Source organism: Eretmochelys imbricata, chromosome 2 (genome assembly GCF_965152235.1).
Source record: "Eretmochelys imbricata isolate rEreImb1 chromosome 2, rEreImb1.hap1, whole genome shotgun sequence".
Lineage (NCBI taxonomy): Eukaryota > Metazoa > Chordata > Testudines > Cheloniidae > Eretmochelys > Eretmochelys imbricata.
This window is the reverse complement of record NC_135573.1, coordinates 110661330-110686632: the sequence shown is the minus strand read 5'-3', so window position 1 is coordinate 110686632 and position 25303 is coordinate 110661330. Positions and strand designations below refer to the sequence as shown.

The window sequence follows — 25303 nt, the reverse complement described above, 5'->3', positions numbered from 1 at the left end:
CAGTTGAACCAAAGAGAAGAGACTTACCATTCACAGTCTTGAGACTCCCATTGATGCCGTCACCATGTTGCCTCTTCTGTGCATTTTTGAATTCCTTTAGAGATAAGTAAAGGACCTTTCGTACCACCCTCTCTTCTGACCATGGAATCCCATCACTGTCATCCTAGAGAAAATAATAATGGAAAGGAAACATTTACTGGAAGGATCTAAACAAATGCATTCAAAAGATATCCTCTATCTAGACCAGAGGTGGGCAAACTATGGCCCGCAGGCCACATCCGGCCCACGGGACCATCTTGCCCGGCCCCTGAGCTCCCAGTCAGGGAGGCTAGCCCCCGGCCCCTCTCCCCCGCAGGTACACCACCACACGGGCAGCGTGGCTTGCGCCCGCCCACCTCCCAGGCTTTCCAATAAGCCGGTCCTGCTGCTCTGAACAGCATGGTAAGGGGGCGGGGGGGGTTGGATATGGGGCAGGAGGTCCCAGGGGGCATGGGGCGGTTGGATGGAGCGGAGGTTCAGGCAGGGGGTTGGATAGGTGCTGGAATCCCGAGGGGTCCTGGGGTGGGGGGGGCAACAGGGAGCGGGGGGGTTGGGGGTCCCGGGAGGGGGCGGTCGGGACAAGGAGTGGATGGGGGGGTTGTTGAATGGGTTGGGGGTCCCAGGGGGCCTGTCAGGGAGCAGGGGGGGTTGGATAGGGGTTGAGGTAGTCAAGGGACGGGGGGGGGTTGCATAGGGGGTGGGGTTGGATGGGTCGGAGGTTCTGAGGGGGGCAGTCAGGGGGCGGGAAGTGGATAGGGGGCGGGGGCCAGGCTGTTTGCGGAGGCACAGCCTTCTCTACCTGGCCCTCCATACCATTTCACAACCCCGATGTGGCCCTCGAGCCAAAAAGTTTGCCCGCCCCTGATCTAGACAAAGAAATTATAAAGAATAAACTGTGTAGCATGCAAACCCCATATAATTTGAACATCAGAGGCATTAACACATGACAGGAACATGGAAATCAAACCATTAGTCCATCTAATCCATTATTCTGCTCCTAGCAATAGCCAATATCAAGTACTATAGAAGAAGTACAATTTATTTTTAAATCCCTATAATGAACCCTACTGCACAGAGAAATTTATCACAGTCAGGAAATATTCCCCCATTCTCAGAGACCGGTAAAAGTAGAAACAACACTGAACTGAGCTGCAGAAAACATTTAAGTAAATACAGTGTACCAACGTAACATGTTGTCATTTATGTGCTTCAATATTTTATATACTGATGCAATATCAACTGCTCACTGGCATAGCAGTGTATCTGGATTATAGTCGTACAATACATTTGACTACAATGAAGTTACTGTGGTTTAATATTAGAGTAGAGCAACGTGGAATTTGGCCTGTGGAGCATATTGCTTTCTAAGTGACTTTTAGGAGACAAATACTGTATTACAAAAAGGAATACTGGCGTATGTAATATTTGATAGCTGCTTTAGTTAAAAAGATTAGTGCCCTGCAAAATTATTTCCCTTAAGCTTTTAGCATTCTAATCAGTGTAGTTAGAAAATTGTTCTAAGGGCATATGTAGAAGTAAGGTAAGTCTTGCTGCATCTCATTTTCTTACGCTCTAGCTTCCCTGTTGTGGTCTCAGGATTTTTACAATCATAATTTATGGTTTCTAGCCCTAGAATTCCTCAAGGGCTGTGTCCCTGCCAAGTGGGAAGATTAGAGTTTTCTGGAGAGCCCTTGTTTACGCAAGCATACCCCACTGCACTGCCACACTTCACTGAGAAACCAAAACACCACTATCAATGATCCACTCCAGAGGGCAATAGGGTTTACATTGTGTGAGAGAAGCGGCCAACAGCATTAACTTTTTTAAAATAAACTTATTTTAGGGGGACTATCAACACCTTTTCTTAGCTACACCAGTGAGTTATTTGAGGCTGGGAGGAGCCTGTTGAATGCTAAGCATACATCTTTTCCTCCCAATTGCCTGACTGATTACTTGACCAAAATATACATATATGAAGGCCAAACAATGACTACAGTGAAAAAAGTTAGCATCCTGACAGCAGGATGTTCCTCTCACACTAGGGACATGCTACTATACTACAAACAAACACAGAACTATGCCCAGATAGCTTTTGGAATATATGGAACTTCAAGCCAAGAAAGCAGGACTTTGTAATTGAACTGAAACATTTATGGAAAAATTCTCTAGGCAAGTACTTTAAAGAGAATGGTGATCTCAATTGCCCCGACAACAGATGTTTACATAAATTGAATTTCAGTTTGCCATTTTCCTACCAATACAAATTCAGTCCACACTTTTCTCCTCTCCCCTACTAGGCATGACCAGAACTGGCAGAGTGAAGACAGTAATCAAATTGGAGGTTTCCACGCTATACGTAATTTTAATAAAGATTAGCAGGATTGTCAGTTGTATTTTTCTGACACACCAACACATACTGAAAGTAAACTACAGTAGGGACCGCTTCTGATATAGAACAATGTTGACAACAAACATCTAATGCATTTGTCTGAGTTTATCAATTTAGTGTTTATAACATGAAGAGTCTACTGTTTCCTTAAAAATGTTAAATTGGTATTTGTACATGAGGCTACACAGATGACTGGGGCAAGGAAAAATGTGATGTGCTCTAAAATGGTACTTCAAATATGGCCTGAGGACATTACCTATGAGTTGTGATGCCATGGTCGAGTTACATGGGTCATCCAAACAAGAAACAACAAAAACTTTATCACCCTACACGGTTATATATTTTGTTTAAACTACAGATACGAAACAAATAAGAATTCATAAATAAGTCAAGGAACTCCCTGGTGCCTTTTTCTTAGATCCACCGACCGTAATGGAGAAACCACTGGTAAAAACTGCTTGGCTTCCACTTCTCCCTCCTACCCCCACCCCAGCAATTGTAATGCCCCTGGAGTCCTGAAATTCACTTGGAAACTACAGCAAGGGCCTGTACTGATCCTGGCAGTTACAAATGCAGCTTTTCTAAATTCAAGAAATCCTACTGAAATCCACTTAACCATGATATGGAAACTGACTACCACTGAAAGAACATGGCAGCATATTTTGTTCCAATACCCGCTGTCATAAATATAAAGGGAAGGGTAAACCCCTTTGAAATCCCTCCTGGCCAGGGGAAAGCTCCTCTCACCTGTAAAGGGTTAAGAAGCTAAAGGTAACCTCGCTGGCACCTGACCAAAATGACCAATGAGGGGACAAGATACTTTCAAAAGCTGGGAGGAGGGAGAGAAACAAAGGGTCTGTGTCTGTCTGTATGCTGTGCTTGGCCAGGGATAGACCAGGAATGGAGTCTTAGAACTTTTAGTAAGTAATCTAGCTAGGTATGTGTTAGATTATGATTTCTTTAAATGGCTGAGAAAAGAATTGTGCTGAATAGAATAACTATTTCTGTCTGTGTATCTTTTTTGTAACTTAAGGTTTTGCCTAGAGGGGTTCTCTATGTTTTTGAATCTAATTACCCTGTAAGATATCTACCATCCTGATTTTACAGGGGGGATTTCTTCATTTCTATTTACTTCTATTTTCTATTAAAAGTCTTCTTGTAAAAAACTGAATGTTTTTTCATTGTTCTCAGATCCAAGGGTTTGGGTCTGTGGTCACCTATGCAAATTGGTGAGGCTTTTTATCCAACATTTCCCAGGAAAGGGGGTGTGCAAGTGTTGGGAGGATTGTTCATTGTTCTTAAGATCCAAGGGTCTGGGTCTGTAGTCACCTAGGCAAATTGGTGAGGCTTTTTACCAAACCTTGTCCAGGAAGTGGGGTGCAGGGTTTTGGGAAGTATTTTGGGGGGAAAGACGCGTCCAAACAGCTCTTCCCCAGTAACCAGTATTAGTTTGGTGGTGGTAGCGGCCATTCCAAGGACCACGGGTGGAATACTTTGTACCTTGGGGAAGTTTTGACCTAAGCTGGTAAAGATAAGCTTAGGAGGTTTTTCATGCAGGTCCCCACATCTGTACCCTAGAGTTCAGAGTGGGGGAGGAACCTTGACACCCGCAAAGTGAAATTTGCTGACAGTGACCTTTAAAATATTCCTGGCACACACTGATCAGAGAGCAGAGTGCAACTGAGTGAGTGACCTATGAAATGTACAGTATATTCTCCGGAACATCTCAGTTACAGACACAATTCAAGAGGAGGTAGTAAAGGAAAATCTGAAGAGAGAGGCATGTCTAACCTACTTTACTTAGGTTTAAACAATTCACTTTTTTAAAGCTACTAAAACATGTAGATCAACGGTTTTATCCTTCTCCTCCTACAAAGTACTATAGACCCAAAAGAGGCCCTGGTAGAATTTTCACCAAGACATAGTGCCATCGCACAGTGAAATTTGTTTGTTATTGTTTTTAAGTTGGCAGCCACAGCCTTACCACAGAACATTCTCTGGGAACCTCACACCTGTTGAAGGACCTGATGAGCAGTAGTTCCATCAGAGAACAAAGGGGTCCCAAAAATTAGCAACAACTATAGCTCTCTGCAACCACTAAAGCTGTAAGTTTCAGAGTAGCAGCCGTGTTAGTCTGTATTTGCAAAAAGAAAAGGAGTACTCGTGCCACCTTAGAGACTAACCAATTGATTTGAGCATGAGCTTTCGTGAACTACAGCTCACTTCATCGGATGCATCCGATGAAGTGAGGTGTAGCTCACGAAAGCTCATGCTCAAATCAATTCGTTAGTCTCTAAGGTGCCACAAGTACTCCTTTTCTTAAAGCTGTAAGATTACATTTCACATTATTACAGAGCAATCTTCTCCTTTGTGTAACTGTAGAACCAAGACGAATCATGCTGGCTTAATCTTCACACCACAATAGTGGCACTTGCTATTTATATGCCCCAGAAGGAGGATGTCTCCACAACCAGAACTTCCACCCACCCAGAGTCCTACCCACACTGCAATATGAGAAGGCCACAACAAAGCAGCCACCCCACTTCAGTAAAGACTTCAATTTCACCAATACAGTATCCTCCAAGAACAGCAAAATAAGAGACCAAGCCATTGCCAATAATCATGGTTGCACATCTCCATATCCTAAAAAAGCAATAAAAATATATCATCATCATAAGCTACATTTCCCCTCAGGCATCCAATATAAAAGCAGACCGGAGGGAGAAAGCAGCTGACCTGGAACCCAACTGCATTCTTTCAGCTAGCAAATTCCAACTCTTGACACATTTAGTTATAATTGCACAGGTCAGAACTTTGCCTCATAACATCAGTGAAGAAAGACTTGCCGAATGTCTCACTTTGTATGCTACCAGTTAATTGGGTTAGTTAAACTCACCTGACAAAATAGCGTACATGTGCATTAAAAACCATTTTGGAATGCCTTATAGTGAAAGACTCAAGGAGCTCAATTTAGTTATCTTGTCAAAGCTATGGCTAAAGGTTGACTTGATCAGAGTCTAAAAGTAACAGAAACAGAAATGTGATAAGAGATCTAGCAGACAAAAATGTTCAAGATGTAATGGCTGGAAGCTGAACCTAGTCAAATTTAGACTAGAAATAAGGTGTAAATGTTTTAACATGGAGGGTAGCCAACCATTGGAACAATGTACCAAGGATTGTGCTGGATCCTCGATTTTAAAATTTCCAATAATGAAGTTTGGATGATGATGTTAAAAAAAAAAATGCTCTGTTTCAAACAAAAATTAAATAGGTGCAAATCCTATGGCTCGTGTTAATCAGGAGGTCAGGCTAGATGATCACAATGTTTCCTTCTGACCAATGTTCCTCTAATTTTTGACAGCACGCATGCACAAAAAATTTCTTCTGTGCAAATTTTTGTGTGCACGGTGTTTCACCATGTGTGCGGGGTTTAGGATCTGTGCGTGCGCACACATGCACAGCTTAAAGGGAACAGTGCTTCTGACCTTATAATATATAGTTAATTTTATTTATAACTGAAGTAGTTCAAGTCCCAACAGATCACAGAGTTAAAATGCTAATTGCAGAATTTCTTTTAAATTGTTACAAAAAAATTAATTTATTTTCCTCATCTGTTAAACAGTTTCGGGAGGCTTGGCATCACACATGTAGTATCTAAACATCAGATACCAAAGTGCCTGCTAGTGGCAGATTGCTGAATACAATATGGAAGAAGAAAATACATCATTCCCTATGATTTGGCACACAACCCTCTACCAGCCAGAGATAAGTAGCAAGCTTCTGTAGAACTCTGAGCTCTGCTAAATGTACCAAGGACAACCCTGTTCCAAGGTAACTAGTTTGTAAATTTTTCTTTATTTGTAAAATTTCATACTCACTGTTTTTGAAGCTAAGTGACAAACTATTGTCATATACAAATCATTTTAAAGTGGTTTTATTTTAAATTCTTTACCTGTGCCACTCTGCACCTCACTATGCAACCAGAGCTTACAATTTGTTCACTGTGGGTGAAACTCAACCCTGTGCAGAGGTCCTGCACAAGGACTATGCACCACTTAAGCTCCATTTTGAGAACTGAAGTGGTGCACAGGCCCTCAGTACAGGGTTGAGTTTCACGCTTTTGAATGCTACTACTTTACAAGCACCAAAAGCACTATTACTTTTGCTTCTGTATTCATTCAACAGATACCACATTCTCAGGCTCGGCCTAGCCTTTAGTAAATAGTTCATATGGTAAAAAAGCAGCTGAAGCAAGGGCAAATGCACACAACACAGAAGGCTATTTGTTTTACTTTACAGAAATAGTTTAACTGCAAGGATGGCTTTATTTAAAGAGTCAGGACTTTGTAAGGTACAAGGATAGTTATAGACACGTAGGTTATGACTCAGTATGTCTGGCATATTTCCAGTTCTCTTGGGTCTTTCCCCAGCAAGCACTTCTTGACCCCATTTTTCATGCCAAGTGGCAATCAGCAAAACAATAAACAAATCCAATCAAACAAAAAAAGCCTAGCGCAGGACCCAGAAGTTGGTAAAGATTACCATGGCACCCACTGCATTAAATGAATATGCTTTCATAGTATGGTAGTCCCAAGGGGGTCCTCCCAAAGATAAGAAGGTCAGTCTGAAGTAATGGGAAAAATACGCCACAAGTTTCGGTCCTTTCCTCAGAGATATTTTTGAACGAGATCTATTTAAAAGATGGTTTTCTTGCTGGCTAAAATATGAAAGAATCTGCCTTCGGCATGAATAGTAGAGTGAATTTTTTGGGAGAACGACTGGATGCCAACACACTTTTTCCCCCTCATTAGGGGACTGAAACTGAAGTATTTGTTTACTAAATAAATGGAACCCTGTGACAAATTTTAACAAAGACGCAGCGAGGACAGCAATTACACATTTGAAAAACAAAAGGGGAAGGATGGTCTAAGAGTTAAACTTTGCTTCTATTCCCAACTCTGCCACTAAGTTTCTGTGCAACTTTGGGCAAGTTATATAACTTCACTGTGCTTCAGATTTTCCATGTGTGTAATCGGACTATAACGCTTTTGTTCAGGTGTGTTGTGAGTGAATTCGGTAACGTTCATACAGCACAGAGATTGTCATGGGAAAGTCTGCTACTTTACATGCCCTGTTTCTCTGCTTAATTCAAGTTAGAGGCCTTCACTGTTTTCAGTTTTTATATATATTTGCAATACATATATAAAAAGTATATAATTTTACTCTTTCATTTTTATTGTAAGATCGGGGTTTGTGAAATATTGCAAATTGACAACCCTGGAGATCAATCCTCCATGTACAGCATAAAACTCCCCTTACTGTCCAACCAATGTCCCTAAACCCTCTTCTGGAGTAACAACTTCTGGACATGAAAGCTTAGTTCCGTCCTCACGCCCAATAAACCACTGTGCTCAGCTCAGACTAGCAAGAGAAGTTACATCTACAGCACAGGTATGTGAAGCCAGGCTTTTTAGAGCTTTTCATTATTCTACAACACAGCTATTTAAAGTGAAACTTTCAACACATTCTAGTAGCAATCATTCAGTCTAGATTTTCTATAGTTAAGTGCTATATATTATGCTTAAATAGAGCTATATTCAGTTTGCAAGGCGTTATCCCTAATTTTTATTGTTTACTAGTTTCTACCAAACTCTCTGAATAAAACTCATACTGAATATTTAACTTATTTTTAGCAAGTTTAACTATCCAGAGGATGCAAGGGTTGCTCATTTAAAACAAACTTTTTATAGAAATACAGTGCAAAAAAGTAAAGCCTTCTGAAAGAGTTAAATTGATGAAGATTGATAAGGCTTTATGAATACAGATTTCTGCCTGCTCAGAAACCTAACATCCTGTCTAATGTAGGAAAATAGCTAACATTTTTTATTGTGACCTAGCACATTGTCAAATATGACTTTGCACCTAACAGACAGTCTAACATTAAAAATGGCTTATGTATTCTATGACAAGCAGCTACAGTCATTCATGGCCAACTGCCATTGTTTAAAACAGGGGCAAACTTTTTGGCCTCAGGGCCACATCTGCGAATAGAAATTGTATGGCGGGCCACGAAGGCTCACAAAATTGGGGTTGGGGTGCAGGAGAGGGTGGGGGCTCTCGTTGGGGGTGCAAGTTTCGGGGTGGGGCTGGGGATGAGGAGTTAGGGGTGCAGGAGGGTGCTCCGGGCTAGGATCAAGGGGTTTGGAGAGTGGGGGGGGAGGGGAGGAAATCAGGGCAGGGGCATGGGGAGAGGCTCAGGGGTGCAGGCTCCGAGTAGCGTTTACCTCAAGCAGCTCCTGGAAGCAGAAGCATGTCCCTTCTCCAGCTCCTATGCGGAGGTACAGTCAGGCAACTCTGCACGCTGCCCAGTCCGCAGGCACTACCGCCGCAGCTCCCATTGGAGAGCCCAGGAGCCAGAGCGGGGCCATGTCGCGGCTTCCAGGAGCCATCTGGAGCGGACCCCGACTGAGCACCCCAGCTGGAGCGCCAGAGTGGGGCTGAGCCACATGGAGCAGCTCCCGAACCAGTGCCCCAGCTGCAGCTCACTGGTTGGCTTAAAAAGGCTTGCGGGCTGGATCCAACCCGCGGGCTGTAGCTTGCCCACCTCTGGTTTAAAAGGTTTTAAACTGTGTTTACATCAGGTGTAATATGTGTTGGCTAGCATGGAGGGAATTCTCTCTATTAGTAGTATGATTAGCATTTAGTGCTTTAGGTATTTAGATTCCCCCTCCCCCACCCTAGAAAATTTCCTGTCAATTTTTCCTTTAAGACCTTCTGGTACGAGGCAGCTCTTGTAGACTAGGTATGGGGTTAATTTGGAGGAGAACCCTCTTTTCATGATTGGTGAAGAGGGGGAAAAAGGGAAAACAAAAATCTTCCCTTCTGTCTGCCCACACAAGGCTACTAAGAGGGAACACTACTTCACATCTTTTCTACTACAATTTCCCATTCCTGGCAACCTACACTCTTGGTCCTGCTCTACACTTAAAAATTAAGATTGACCTAACTTGGTCGCTCAGGACTGTGAAAAACGTTGTGGCTGGAAGGCTGTAGTTAAGTTGATCTAGCCTCTGATGTCGACACACCAGAGTCTTCTGTCAAACTAGCTATCAGCTCTTGAAAAGGTGGATTAACTACATCGACGGAAAGGCCCCTTCCACCGATGTAAGAAGCATCTACACTAGTGTTACAACTGCTCAGCTGCAGCATCATAGCAGTGCCATGGTAGTGTAAACATGGCCCCAGAGAATATATAGGTGCTTCAAAGTACATCTCTCTCTCTCAGGTCTCACACATGAGCTGCATGGCAGATAAAACGCCACATGGTTTTGTGTAACGAAAGAACTTAAGAAGGTTTGAGTCTGATTTACTTAATCTTGTGCACATAACCATACAGTGATGGAGGGGAATAATATATTTGAAAACCTTTTTCTAAGTACAAGTTACTAGTGATTTTGGGCACATCAAATTTTTGGGTGCCTACCCTGAAATACCTTGAAGCAGCCCCGTTTTCAGGGGGCAACTCCAGTTGCATTTCATATAAAAGTCAGACCTCTCTTTTAAAAAAAGAAAAAAAAGTTTCTCAAAATAGGCACCCCAAAACTGAGGTACCCAAAATCATTAGACATTTTAAAAAATTTTGGCCTTAAAATGTTAAAAATCCATTTAGTACTGGCTCCATGGGTAACTCATTCTTTTATAAACATTCAGTGCCCTCAGCAATGGTTTTGCAAATCTAGGAAAGTAGAACATCTAGGAAAGTATACAAAAACATGTGGGGGGGGGGGGGGAATAGCTCAGTGGTTTGAGCATTGGCCTGCTAAACCCAGGGTTGTGAGTTCAATCCTTGAGGGGGCCATTTAGGGATCTGGGATAAAAATGGAAGATTGGTCCTGCTTTGAGCAGGGGGTTGGACTAGATGACCTCCTAAGGTCCCTTCCAACCCTGATATTCTATGATTCTATAACTGTTGTTCTTGTTGGTCTACCAAGGTAAATATTTGAAGAAATAGTAAACCCAAATTAATTTACACTAACATCAGTTTTGAAGTTTTCATTTATCAAATTAGAACAGAACTTCAGATGTGTCTTTCATCTGGCCATAGTTTGCCTGGATGCTATGACATACTAAAAATGCATTTACAATTTAATGATCATTTTGCACCCAGAAGGAAGGAGTTCAGACTTCAACTTAAACAAAGCAACACACACAAACGAGTCTCAAAAGAAGTTTTTGGGTTTTTTTTTCCAGTGGCCAGTAGATGGGAGGGAGAGACAGAAAAGCAAGATAGGATGACAACATTACTGTAACCTTAATGGCAGTGAAAGCAGTACAGAAGGAATTCAAGAGATTAAAGTCACTCTGATGTCTAATACTTTAAAAAATAAAATTTCAAAACAGTATGGCTGTTTTCATTCAAACTGCCTTTAAACCCTGTATACATCATTGTATTCAGATGGAAAAATACTCCTTTTTATATTCTTAATTCCACCACAATACTAAAGGATAACCACCCACCAAAACCTAGAATGACCTACATGTCAGGAAATAAAGCTGTACGATAAATATAAATGAGAGCTTCTTTATTTTTTTATTTTTTTTAAGGATACCACCCCACAATACTATTCATATGAAAAAAAATCACTTTTAGCACAGTGTCAGTCTTTTACAGGATTATTGCTTGAAACCAGTTTATATCTGATCAAAAGCTTATTGGATTTGGGTTACAGGACATTTGTCTTTAAATCAAGAATGTCCCCTAAAATACAGGATGGTCAGTCACTTTATCTGCAAATGTGGGTCCTGCACACACATACATTTCTCTTCTCCCTCCCTCCCAGTACTGAAGCAAAATAATGAAATGAAAAGCAACAGTTCCAAAATAGAGAGAGTAATCAAATTAAAATGAAACTGACAGCACACACTCATACACAGCAAATATGACTTCTATGAAACACCATAAAATAATGCGGACTGGTCTTTGATTACAGACTATTAAAATACTACAGCTGAAATCGGATTGTGACCTGTTGAAAAATCATTTATTATGTAACAACTCTGACAGTGTGACTCTCTGGCCACCAACAGAGTCTTTATAAAAATCTGCTGGGGAGCTGCCAATTCAGCTCTTTGCACTTGGGGAAGGTGGGACATCTGAGCCAGCAGTCAAGGCAGCCACATGTGCTGTGACATCCATAGCCCTCCACCCTTGTGGTTAAATGGTACAGCCCACGAATAAAGCAGGAAGGAAGGAAAGATCAAGAATGCTTTGCCTCTCCAGTTAAAAACTGCTGCTTGGAACTGGGAGATTCCACATTCTACATATTCTCTCGGCCTTTGTGCTCTAATTAAAGCTCTTCACTGAGCACATCTCTGCACACAGTACATAGAATGCAGCGGGAAAGCGTATAAAGTAGCTCCAGATAATTAAGCTCAAGCATCTTGTTCCTAATGAATTTCATTTGGATTCAGCTCTGATTTCTTATAGTTTTCAAGCCACACACACAGTATGCAACTATGCTAACAACCACAATAAAAAGTGATCTTTACATTTCAGAGGTTTTACAAATCGTAGGTGTGAGCTTTCCTGAACTCAACCCAAACTTGCTGCATGCAATTACCGTCAGACTGAAGAACCCTCAGAATAGAATGCCTGACCCTTAACTCATGAAGTTGTAACCTTTGTCATGTGCCAAAAGCAGCAGTATAATTACAGCAATAACAGACCACAACAAAAATTAAAATGGCTTGGAAGTCCATTTAAATGCATCTTCTCCACTGTTCTTGCTAGTCATTATTTTAAAGGGACCTAAAGATGCACTAGGCACTTCACAGCGCCTGTAAGGCCACTGCGGATCAGATCAGGGATATTGGACATCTTCGAGGGCTGGGCAACATTAGAGAAGTTGCACCAGTGAAACTAAATCTATTCACAAGTACAACACTTCTAGAGTAGACCAGCCCTATGGTTAATAATTTCTCTCTGTTTTTAAGGACATTCAACTATGTAGGAACATGAACAAGAAAACTAAGGCTTTGTCTATACCAAAAAAGCCAGTACAGGTTATATCAGGTCCCCAAATACAACATGTTAAATAGGCAAAAGGACTTTTTTGCCGTGATAATTGTGTCTACACTAGGGCTTTTGCCAGCCCAGCTATGTTGGTTAGGGGTATGATTTTTTTTTCCCCACACCCCTAACCAACACAGCTATGCCAACGAAACTTTTGCAGAGTCAGCCTAACTCAGCCACAAGAAATCCCTTCCCTTGTCAAACATTTCTAGGCTTAGGCTTCTCGCCTTCCAATTAGTCCACAGGATCTCTCTCATTCAGGAAGTCACCAGGATTAAGATGAGGTAAAAGCCTTCTTATCATAGAATATCAGGGTTGGAAGGGACCTCAGGAGGTCATCTAGTCCAACCCCCTGCTCAAAGCAGGACTAATCCCCAATTTTTGCCCCAGATCCCTAAATGGCCCCCTCAAGGATTGAACTCACAACCCTGGGTTTAGCAGGCTAATGCTCAAACCACTGAGCTATCCCTCCCCCCTACTTTTGCTCCTACTATAGATAATTACAGGGGTGAACTAAACCATTCTGAGACTACTTCGGATACATCTTCCCCTCTCAAGACTTTTAGGCCTGTCTACACTTCAAATTTTCACCAATTTAACTAAACTGTTTTCTAAACTGATGCAGTTAAACTGATGCAACCTCCTTGTGTGGACATTCTTACACTGGTTTAAGAGTGTTAATATTTAATTAGTTAATTTGGTAACCAACGGAGTTCTTGTGGGCAACTTAGTTCCTTGTACATGTTCCCAGGTAGCTGAACAGTCTTTAAAACAGGACTAAACGGCTTAACATAGGGCTGGTAATAAACCCAATTAAGTTAAATCAACATGAACCACTCACACTAATTTAACATACATACTTAACTGAACTGCTTAGGTTAGTGCACTCTCTGTGTGAAGACCAGGCCTTATGTCTGGAGGAGGCTAAGGATGTGTCTACACAGCAAAGAAAACAAACAAACAAAAAAACCAACAAGGTGGAGCCTTGGTCAACTGACTTCGGCTTGAGGAGCTTGAACTGCAGGACTACAAACAACTGTGTGAACACGATGGCTGATCCTGGACTCTGAAACCTAGTGACGGGGAGGGCTCAGAGACCAGGCTCCGAGCCCAGGCTCCAGCCCGAACCTGAACGTTTAATACTGCTTTTTACAGCCCTGTAGTTCAAGCACCATGAGCCCAAGCCAGTTGACCCAGGTTCTGCAACTCACTGCCACTTTTTTTGCACTGTATAGACATACCCTTACAGTCTTTCAGGAGATAAGGGCTTGCACACACCAACAGCAAAGAGGTATGGTCTCTACTTTCAAATTTGTGTTCTGACTTTCAATAACTTTCCAATAGGCAAGACACTGTCATGCAGTGTTCCAGGAAAACTCATAACTAAATAAAAAGGCATCTGCTCCACAGTTTGTCACCTAGCGACTATTCAGTGTATCTGTCCAATAACTTCCAGAAGTACAGCAGAGCATCTACCCCAATTAATTCAGGCTAAAAAGTTATAAAGGCACATACCGAGTACTGCATTCACGGCACCTTACTAGGTATGCTAAAGCTAAGTACTTCAAAATATACTAAGGTACAGAGTCATGCTATTAGATGTTTAAAAAGCTGACAAATGCATATGCAGCTCCTCTTACTAGGCATTGCCATATGTGATCTGCAGTGATCAATATATTTTAAAACAATGGAAGCAGGAGTAGCTGAAAGCCACAGGTATCACTGAGGCAGCTGAAGTGATGAAATCAGTGATGACACCTTTTTTAAAAAGAAAAATTAGAAAAAGCGTGGAGCTTTCTGAAGGGAACAGGTTCTTCTATCTGCATGGAAAGACATTTTAGTGCACAGATAGTTCACAAAATGTAGCTATTTGGTAGAGTTGGTAAAAAAAATAAAAAGACATCTCCATGAAGATTTTTCAACCAGCTTATTATGGACTAGGCATGCCTTTTGGAAAATTTCAAATGTCAATGAAAATTTTTTTAAAAATGCATGAACTTTTTGCTGCATTTTTTAACCAACTCTGCTCTTTCAGAATATTGAGAAGTAAACCTAATACAAAATGTCTAAAAAAAATTATTATTTCCAACCCTGCTTTTGGAGTGAGTTAAGTGTCTATAAAGACCACAAAATGCAAAACAAATTTCTCAGCTTTACAAGAACTGGTTTGTTTATCATTCTTCTACTCTCCTTTCTCCATCTCTAGCTGATCAATGGAAACTTTTAAACTTTACCAAAGTTATCAGAGGCACATCAAAGATAACCATTATGCTTTCAAGTGCACTAACTGACATTTTAGCACTTACAAATACTTTTACCTTAAATTGAGCAGTAAAGCACAAAGATGAAGATGAGACTTGCTTCAACTCCTGTTGGAATTCCCCACATTTTAAAGGGGGGTGATTTTCAAAGTCTTTTTTTTTTTTCCCATAGAGAGGGCTTCAGATTATATCAAACTACAAACATAATGCACTTCAAATATTTAAACATTTCACAAACTTAAGAGCTTTTCCATAAAAGTTGTAAATGGCATCACAGCTATAACTCTCAAGCTTCTAAGATTTAATGAATTATGCAACTGCTGTCAAAAGTCAAACTGCAGTCTAAGCATTGCTATTTTCAAGCTACAGGCATTTAAAAATCCACAAATATATTATGAACCACATGGTGCAAAGTGAAAGAACAACATGTTAAAGACCTTACAGGTGTGTGTTTGTTTTTGGTTGGCTAGTTTTTGTGTTAGGCTTTCTAAGTCAAAATAAAACACAAGAAAAACTGAGTTAGTTTATTTCAGGTTTTCCTATAGTGCCCATCATCACAGGATCCACATTACTGTTGTCACAATAACCTTAATGTGCTCGGTTATATCAGCTATATAAAATTCCACTCTTTGGATACTGATGTGTAGTACATAATCTATGAGGGCCCAATTCCAGCCATAAATCACCCAACTAATCCCTCCAATTTCAGAGGAGCTCCTCAAGTGAGTAAGGATTGCAGGATTGGATCCATTTACTCCATTACAATTAGATATTTGCACAGTTGTATTCTTTTTCTGTTAGAGCAATCCACATTCAATCCTGATATTAATTTTAATTTTCTCAGTGCACTAAATATCAGGGTTTTAACTATTTAATTCATTTTTGGATCTATTTTAGGGTTTTATAATGCCTCCCATCCCCACAGAATCGCAGCGCAAAAGATGCCTTTTGAACAGGTTTGTTTATACCCCGTACGGCAGAAATCAAATATAAAACATTACAAATCCAAGAAGCAACAGCCAAATACAATACACAGCAGACAGTAATGAAAAGTATTAAACATGGCAAACCCAGTACCCCTGAAAATTCCCCCCTCCTCCATACACAGGGATGCATTCCCATCTAGTAAGCTCTAAGACAGTATAGTGGTAGTGGGCATTATAAAAAAAAATATAAAGGCCAACTTAAATAAAGTAGGACTCTCATCATAGGCTAACGGAAGCCACTGAGGGATTTTGATTGGCCTTCTGCTGGGGAAATTTCTGCAGCCAGGAACCATCAACTAAGAAATACCTAACCCAATCCTGATCAAATCTCAGGACCCCCCCCCCCAAAAAAAAAAAAAAAAGTCTATGCAGGGCCACAGGAAAGAGACCATTCATTATTTGATCATTCAGGTTCTAGTATTTAGGATGATGAAGGTGTCACGAGTTCACTTGAGCCAGTGGAATCTCTCACAAAGCCAACTTGCCTTCATTTTATAGCAGCAAACTAATATTTAACTCAGGTTGGCCCCCAGAGAGTTAAATTCTATAACATAAAACAATCCTTTGCTGGCTCAACCAAAAAGGTGCAGTTCAGAGGTAGGTCCTTGATCAGACCAGGCAGGTTAAGATAAGAGATCCTTCCTCCTGTCCCAGTTCCACCTTTTTTATTTTGCCTGCTGGGTCCTGACTAGCTTTGGCCTGCTTCCAGTCCTCCTACTGCTGGAGGACCAATTCTCCTTGGTTTCCCCAGCCACTGATCCTGAGTGGCCTTTGTAGGTAGATACTGGAGGTCTAAAACTAGGGGGCAGCAAATGCCCGGTACACTGTCACAGAAAGTTGTTCTATTAAATTATGGACTAGCAAAACCTAACAGAAAAACAAACAAAACCAGTAGGTTTTTGTAGCTGGGATTTACAGTGGAAATACAGAGATGGATTTTTAGGATCCAGGCAGTGATTTCATACTATGTACTGTAGGTTTATTCTCTATAGTTCAAACTTCCATTCCCCACACCCTTTTAACAGACAAATCACTTTTTCTGCTGAAGTTGTATGGAATGTTTCCCCTCTATGCTTCAAATACCATAATGAAGATTAAATATTAGTTCTGCTCTGTGACAATGTGAACTGAAAATAGATTGCTTCCCTACAAGTGAATCCAACAATGTCAGTGAACCATCCAAGATGTATATAATTCAAATTAACTAGCACACTACTCAAAAGGAGATTTACTGGTATGCCCATGCTCCTGTATTCCTCAAAGCCTTTCTACTCCTTAAGCATGAGTTCAATGTCAGATTATAATCATAAAAGCACAGTGCATAATCATAAAACTGCTAGCTCATATCAAGACTGTTTGCTCCCAAACCTTGCACAAATATCATTAAGACTGCATCATATCTCAGCAAGCACCTCCTCCTCTTCCATTAATCAAATTCAAACAGTTGCATCACCTCTGTGAACTGTATATACAGCCATACCTCTGAGATGGATCTTTCCTGCTCTGTCCCACATACTTTTACCCACCAAGAGTATAGCATATACAAAATTTTCTGATGAAAGGCACTTTTGAAGTTGTCATTGTCCCTTTAAGTGTTCCTTTTGGATATATAGGGGTACATAGTGGCATACTTTGCAAGAAGTTACTAGTGCACTTGAACATGAACAACAACAGTTCACAAGCCAAATGAGCAATGTATGCAATCTTACATCTTTAAAAAGTAGCTCTTTAGGTCCTGATCCTGCAATTGATTCTGCATGGAGCTCCATTAACTTAAATGGGGCTCCACATGGAAACGTATCCGCCCATGCAGAGTCAGTTACAAGACAAGTGCCTGAGCCTATAATTAGCAATGCCATAATTTAGGCTCAAATGACATGACTGACTCCATTGTGCTACCAATGCTCTATTATTTTACCTTTGTTTTACCCCTCTTGAGCATTCCCAGTATGTCAAAGGACTGCAGGCAATGTAGGATGTTCCCAGTGGTACATCATAGGATGGGAAAGCCAGGAACTTTCAAGTTCTAAAGCTAAACTTGTAGCATAGACTTGAACAATTCAATTAATGGTTGTTCGCCTATCCCTTATAGACCGAATTCTATTCCCAGTTACATCTGGGCATTCCCACCGAGCAGAATGGAGTTCCATTGATATAACTAGGGGCAGAATTCAGCCCTAATTTAAGGGGGACTGCATGAAATCCTGTCTCTACTGACAATCAACTAGAGTTTTGCCAATGACTTCACTGGGGTTAGATTAAGCGGTCAATATTTCCTTACCTATCTCAGAGGAATATTGTGAGAAGTAGCTAATTTTTGTACATGCAGTATCAAGATTTAAAGTGCTGTGAAAGCACAAAGAATCATCATCAGACGCAAACACCTTAAAAATATTTTACATGAAAACTAAAAATAAACCACTAACAGGCAGTAAATACGGTTTCCCCCTTCTTATACAAATGAATGCAATCAAATTGAAGTTAAATATTTTTCCATCTGCATGTCAGAAAAATCGATCAGCAGCACCTACTGAGCTAAAATGAAAAAGGTGAAAAGGAACTCCAACAAACAGACAGTCAATACCTATGCGAGTAACGCATCAGCTTTGAAAATCTGTATGCCTACTGCACCTGCTGTTTAAAAAAAACAAAAAACAAAAAAAACTGTAGTGTGATACTGTTTACTCTCTCAATCCAATTTGCAGATTTACTCTTCATTTTGTGTACTGAATGAATATTTACTCTCCAGTGAGTTTAGACTTGCACAATCGTAAGTTTGAAAAGAAAAAAAGAGCTGAAGTTGCATGCTACCTTTCAACAGCCCTGCCAGTTGGAAATATGCCATTGATTGTCTGCTCAGTATGTGATAAGAAAGCAAAGTAAACTGCTTAACAGAAATTCACTTAACTTCTTCATGTTTACTTTAAGTTTAGAAAATGGTAAGGGTGAAAGCAGATTAAACATTTTTCCTTTCACAGACATCCTCCTCATTTGGAAACAAGATTTTAAGCTTACTTACCAATTTATAGCTTGACTAGTTTTTTAAATGTTTGGGAAGTTGGAAAACAAAGTACAAATAGAAGTTAGCCAGAAGATCCCTCTGATTATAAATCTGAATAGTATTATACCAGAAAATAAAAAGCACCTACAAATATTCTGTATTTGTTACTACAAAAATCTTGCTCACCAAGGATATCTGACATTTCTGTTCCAAAGCAACATACGCTCCTTTCCCCTCAACCCAAAAAGAAAAGCAAAATTTGTATTTAGCCTTTGACAGCCATCTGAAACTTTCAAGGAAACTGAGACTGGACAATATAGGGCACTTCTGCATGACCTTTAATCCAGCTTTCATTAATATAATGCCGCTTGCAGTCTCTTACTCCACACATGGTCTCACTGAAAAAATCAATGGAGCTCTGAACAGCCAGAGAGGTCTGATCACGTGGAGCAACTTGCAGGATCAAGCCTCAGAATAGCACTCTCTCAAGACAGCATTGTGTCTCACTCTGTAACCCGTCACCCCTCTCTTTTAAGTTTACCAATGCATTAATAATTTAGATGTATATACAATAAAAGCCTTGAATGACAGCAAGCACTCTGCCACCACAAAACTTAATCTATATTTCCCATTAGTAAATGTTACTTCCCAGGAATTAATTTTTTAATAGCATATTGGTTACTTCCTTCCCTGGACGTTTACTCTCTCAGAGCTTCTCCAGGCTGTACTATATAGCCAGAAGAACTACCAATCCCCACAGAAAGCTTACTGAAGAAGTGCTGTAATCTTTTTCCTCTCAAGTTTCTTATCATATCTGCCCACTTTTGGACAGCTCAAAAATACCCAAGTACAAAACTGCAACATCTCAGAGTCCACCCCACAAGAAGGAAAGAGGTCTCAGAGCCTGCTGCTATTCATGTTACAGAGAGCTCCTGACCTTGGTCATTCTGAAAGCTGCTTCTGCTTGGGGGATGAGCAAAAGAAATAATAAAAGGAAAAACAGGGGTCAAAAGAAAGCCCCACACCCACAAAGGCTGGATGCACTAAGTGGGGTCCTAGAGCATGTCCTCTCTCTCCCTTGAAAATTGCTAATAATGTGAAAAAAGCATGTCTTGCCTCAAACAGGTAAGGAAAGAACAAAAACATCTCCAAATCAGACAAAAATTGAACGCATCTGAGGAAAATAGCAAAGAAGGGGGAAATGTCTGCTGTGAGCCTTTTGCTTTAGGCAAAAATACCACAATCTCAGGAACTACTTTTATCTTTGAACATTACCGTATTGATATTGCCCTCAGAGAGTACACAGTATGGTTAAGTAGGAAGATGTAAACACACAGAGTGAGGAAAGGGTCTGGAGCAAGGAACAGATGACAAGATTAGCAAAGAGAAGCAAAGAGAACAGCTAGAGAGGCTCTAGGGCAGTGGTTCCCAAACTGGGGTTCGCGAACCCCTGGGGGTTCACAGAACCTTACAGGGGGGTTCACCAGAAAAATTTCACTAATGGCGGCCAGAGGACCCTGGGCATTGGAGGCAGCAGGTGGGACCCAGTGGCAGGGCAGACAGCCCGAGCCCCAGGGAGAGCGGGGCAGGGCAGTTGGGGCTGGCAGCCCAAGCCCTGCCCCTGTGAGCAGGGAAGCCGTCCGTCCAAACCGCAGCACTCCGTGCGGGGCTGGCAGCCCAAACCCCAGAGAGAGCGGGCCCTGCAGCCCAAGCTCAGTTGACCAGGGCAGTCAACTGGGTCCAGCAGCAGGAGCCCCGGGGAGTGCGGAGGAAATTTAAACTTAAATCCCTGGAAATATTCATTTTTGGAAGGGGGTTCACGAGATTTCTCAATTTAGTGAAAGGGATTCGCGGGCTGTTAAAGTTTGGGAACCACTGACATAGGGAAACTGGTTCAAGCATTAGAGCCTGCAGTACATCTCCCTACCAAGTGAAGCTTTCACAGATACCAAAACATTTAATTTGTAGTGCTTAATAAAAGCCACGTAGAAGATGCCAACAAGCAGATTTGCAGAAGTCTACACAACATTTGACCTAATATAATCCACAAAGTAACCATTTTGTCACCAAAGTGTTGGTTTTCTGGAAGGGTGAGGAGGTGGACACATACTGAAGAGCTGCGACTAGTAGGCTTCTACCATGCTATCTTTTAAAGAACAGCACACACATTATTTTAGAAGCCTCCTGGTGGAATAAGCATTAAGTCCTAAGGGACAAAGAAAACCCTCAGCATTAGCCCCAAACTGCCTAGGTAAGAACATCTCCACTCAGCTATGATACAATAGGATTCCCTCTGACGCTGCTTTGTCTCCCTAAAACAGTGGTTAGCAACCAGGGGTACGCAGGAGTTTTCCGGGGGTACATAAGCTCATCTAGATATTTGCCTAGTTTTACAATAGGCTACATAAAAAGCACTAGTGAAGTCAGTACAAACTAAAATTTCATACAAACTATGGATTTATTTATAGTGCTCTACATAGTATACATTGAAATAGAAGTACAATATTTATATTCCAGTTGATTTATTTTATAATTATATGGTAAAAATGAGAAAGTCAGTAATTTTTCAGTAACAAAATGTGCTGTGAAACTTTTGTATTTTTATGTCCGATTTTGTAAGCAAGTAGTTTTTAAAACTTGGGGGTTAGCAAGACAAATCAGACTCCTGAAAGGGGTACAGTAGTCTGGAAAGGCTGAGAGCCACTGTTTTAACCAATCAAATAAGTCTCTCCCCCCCCCCTCCATTTATGCTAGTTATTTCATTGGTGGCTAGCTGCTGTATTGGAGCAATAAAAATGGAGGCCATTTGTTTACTTACTGGTTTACCAGAACCAGGCTCATGAATTCCCCCTGGAAAATTACGTGTACTTTTTTCCTTCCACTCGCTAAAAGAAATAGCATTCAATATATATGAAGAATTGGTAATGGTTTCTGTGGTTGCTATATCACCAAGTGAGAGACTAATAAAAGATGTATTTTACACAGAGTTCATATATTATGACCTAATAAAAAAAGGTATTAAATATCATGTGTTGTAACACTTTAATCTTATACACTGCATTCAGAAGCAGCCAATTATCCCCCTTCTCTCCGCTTCTCAATAGTTGCCTTACTCCTACTCTCCCTGATTACCATGAGCACAGGTTAAATCCTCTCATCTCAGCCCCCATATCTCAGGGCACTTGACCAACTTTTTCCCTCCTCAACAGAGCACAAAGGGTCCAGTTACGAATGCAACATAAATCAAGCTCTAGAGCAGCCGCAAGTATCTCACTCCCCACAAAAAGAAAAGGAGTACTTGTGGCACCTTAGAGACTAACAAATTTATTTGAGCATCCTTGCCAATGGCAGCATTCATAATTGTTCTTGCTACACAAATGCACAACAGCATGCTTACATAAATGTTGCACATGTCCGGCAGAGGGGGAACGTGTCCGGAGAGTACACCTTTGTTTGTAGAATCAATCACAGAAATTAGAGATGAGAGAGGGCATTAAGTCATTTCGTTCATCCCCTGCCAACATAAAATTGTTCTCTATAGTACATGTTCTTGTGTTTTATCCAGTATAGTTTTAAATACCCCAGATGCAGGGGCTTCCTCTGTTTCCCTTTGGGAAACCATGCAACATCCTGATCAATCTAAATTCTGAACATTTTTCCAACACTCATTCAGAATTTTCCCTTTTCATTTCATCTTTTCAGTTTTAGCGATACCTGCCTGCACCGTTCTAAATAATTCTCTTGCCTTGACATTTTGACCTCTCAAATATGGTACTTAGAAACAGTTATAAATATTTGCAAACCTACTCTTGTGATTTGATAACTCCCTATATGCAACCCCAAATCTGCACCAGCCATTTTTGCTGCAAACATTACTAAAAACCTTGTCCTGGGCAAAATGCCTTAATTATTAATAATTAAGTCCATTATTTTTGTCTAGGTCCAAACTTGTTGGTCAAGGTCCAGACTCCAGAGAAAATAAACAACAATAATGATAATAAGTAAATAAAAAGATTTTCAGGGTCTGTTCAAAAGCATCTGGCAGTCTGGATTTGGCCCACAGACTACCCTGGTCCAGGGTTTTCTCCCTCACACAGAATAGAAAGAGCACAGCTAAGTTTGTATCATGTTCATCACCATAGAATCCAAATGCCTGAGTAGTTTCAAAACTTTGCTTCTCGAAACATGTATTTTACACATCTTAAGTTTCTCTCCCTTCCTTCCACCATACAGGTATTTGTTTACTGTACAAAATCTCTACGTAAAAGAATAAATGGACACAAATCAGACGTCAAGAATTATAACATTCAAAAACCAGTGGGAGAACACTTCAATCTCTTTGGTCACTCAATTACAGACCTAAAAGTGGCAATTCTTCAACAAAAAAACTTCAAACACAGACTCCAACGAGAGCCTGCTGAATTGAAATTAATTTGCAAACTGGACACCATTAACTTAGGCTTGAATAAAGACTGGGAGTGGATGGGTCATTACACAAAGTAAAACTACCCACCCTCCTACCCCCCACTGTTCCTCACACGTTCTTGTCAACTGCTGGAAATGGCCCACCTTGATCATCACTACAAAAGGTTTTATTTCTCTCCTGCTGGTAATAGCTCACCTTACCTGATCACTCTGGTTACAGTGTGCATGATAACACCCATTGTTTCATGTTCTTTGTGTATATAAAATCTCCCCACTGTATTTTGCACTGCACGCATCCGATGAAGTGAGCTGTAGCTCACGAAAGCTTATGCTCAAATAAATTTGTTAGTAAGGTGCCACAAGTACTCCTTTTCTTTGTGCAAAACTTGTGTCAAATAGTCCCTTTATCTAGGTTTCCTATAAGACACAATCGCCACTGTGTCTGAACACACCCCAAAATTATGAAGAGCACACAAAGATATACTCATCTCTTTCTTCTCCCCCCTCACTGTCAACAGTGACTGCTGGAGTGCATTTTACATGTTTTGTTTTTTTAAAGAAAAAAAAATTAAAATCTGGAGTTTTGGGGGTGGGGGAGGAAGTGGGCAGGAGGGATTAAAGCTCAAAGAAATAGGTTTTGCATATTGCTCTGAAGTCCTGATAGAAATAGAAAATTAAAACAATGTGTCATAAAGCCAGAATGATAGTGCATATAAACAGAATACAGGAGTAAGATTAGCTTGACACTTGTAGAACACAAGAACCATTACAACAAGTTTCCTCTTAAATGCTGTTGTCCAGGAGGATTTCATAATTGCTATTAAGGCATGCTCTTTTAATGGCGGCTTTCCCATATAGCTCAATTAACACAAAACTGCAAATTGCACAATACCACACACAAAAATACCTATGGTGTCAGGGAGACTAAAGAAATCTTATCAACCAATTTTCTTTAAACTCAGTTTTCACTAGGGAAGGGATGGAGGCACTAGTTCAATTTCAATGTACTGAACAAAAGAAATGGCAAGTGGGAGTAGGATTTGTAGATCAGAACTCGTCTCCTGCTCTCAGAGGCACAATGAAAGTCATTTATATTTACAGGAAGCTTCGCCGCATTATGGAAATTTTGAAAGCCTTCATAACACAACCAGGATTTCATGTTTTTAGAAAACGTTTCTCTCAGTTTACAGTGTCTAAACAGACGTTTTGTTGACATAAGAAATGGGAGGGATTTCTCAAAAAGTCAGACTGACACGTTGACAGACTTGCAGTGTTATGTTGTTCGATTTCAGACAATTTACTGCAGACACAAACCAACAAGCTAGTTACTTTAAAATAAACATTTCCCATCTTGAAAATATTTTCCTGTCTTCAAGCATACCCAGAATACACACTATAACAATAGGTTTCAGAGTAGCAGCAGTGTTAGTCTGTATTCGCAAAAAGAAAAGGAGTACTTGTGGCACCTTAGAGACTAACAAATTTATTTGAGCATAAGCTTTCCTGAGCTACAGCATCCGATGAAGTGAGCTGTAGCTCACAAAAGCTTATGCTCAAATAAATTTGTTGGTCTCTAAGGTGCCACGAGTACTCCTTTTCTTTTTACTATAACAATACAAAACAACGTCCAGGGGTAGCATTTTAGGAGGGCAAGAAGAGGAGAGGAGATGCCAATGGCAGGAGACAGCGGTGATGACTCTCTTGGGGAGGAGGGGGAGGTTGGGTCAGAAAATGACTTGATCCTCTTGGGCTCTAGTCCAATGGGTCTGAGTCTAGGTTAGGCTTAAAACTTAGCCCTTCACAAGGCAAACAGTGGGGGAAATGGTCCCTTCCCCAAACTGTGTACAACTGAAATAGATGTGAGATAAGAGGCCGATACAACAGACAGGTAGGAGAAGTGCGGGAGCACCACGTACCAATAGAAACAATTATGATTAGCATAATAAGCAGTGTTCACTGCACTCCAAGTGTTTTATGGGCATCACAACAAAGGTGAGTTTTAAGAGGCAATTTAAAAGGAGGATAACATGGTGGCTTTGCAGATTCTCACAGGGAGCTCCTCTCAGGCATAAGGAGTAATATGGGAGAAAATCTTTTTCTCGAAAAACTGGATCAACAGCTGATAAATGC

The 25303-nt window shown here is 40.8% G+C and overlaps 1 protein-coding gene across 1 annotated transcript in view; it reads right to left on the bottom strand.

Annotated features, from left to right (window-relative positions):
- The window catches only part of JARID2 (jumonji and AT-rich interaction domain containing 2), a 307425-nt gene that overhangs the window by 180010 nt on the left and 102112 nt on the right, over window positions 1-25303 (bottom strand). Inside the window, exon 2 of the mRNA XM_077810603.1 lies at window positions 28-163. Within this exon, the coding sequence (XP_077666729.1) occupies window positions 28-163 (136 nt within the window). The remainder of the gene's footprint in view (window positions 1-27; window positions 164-25303) is intronic.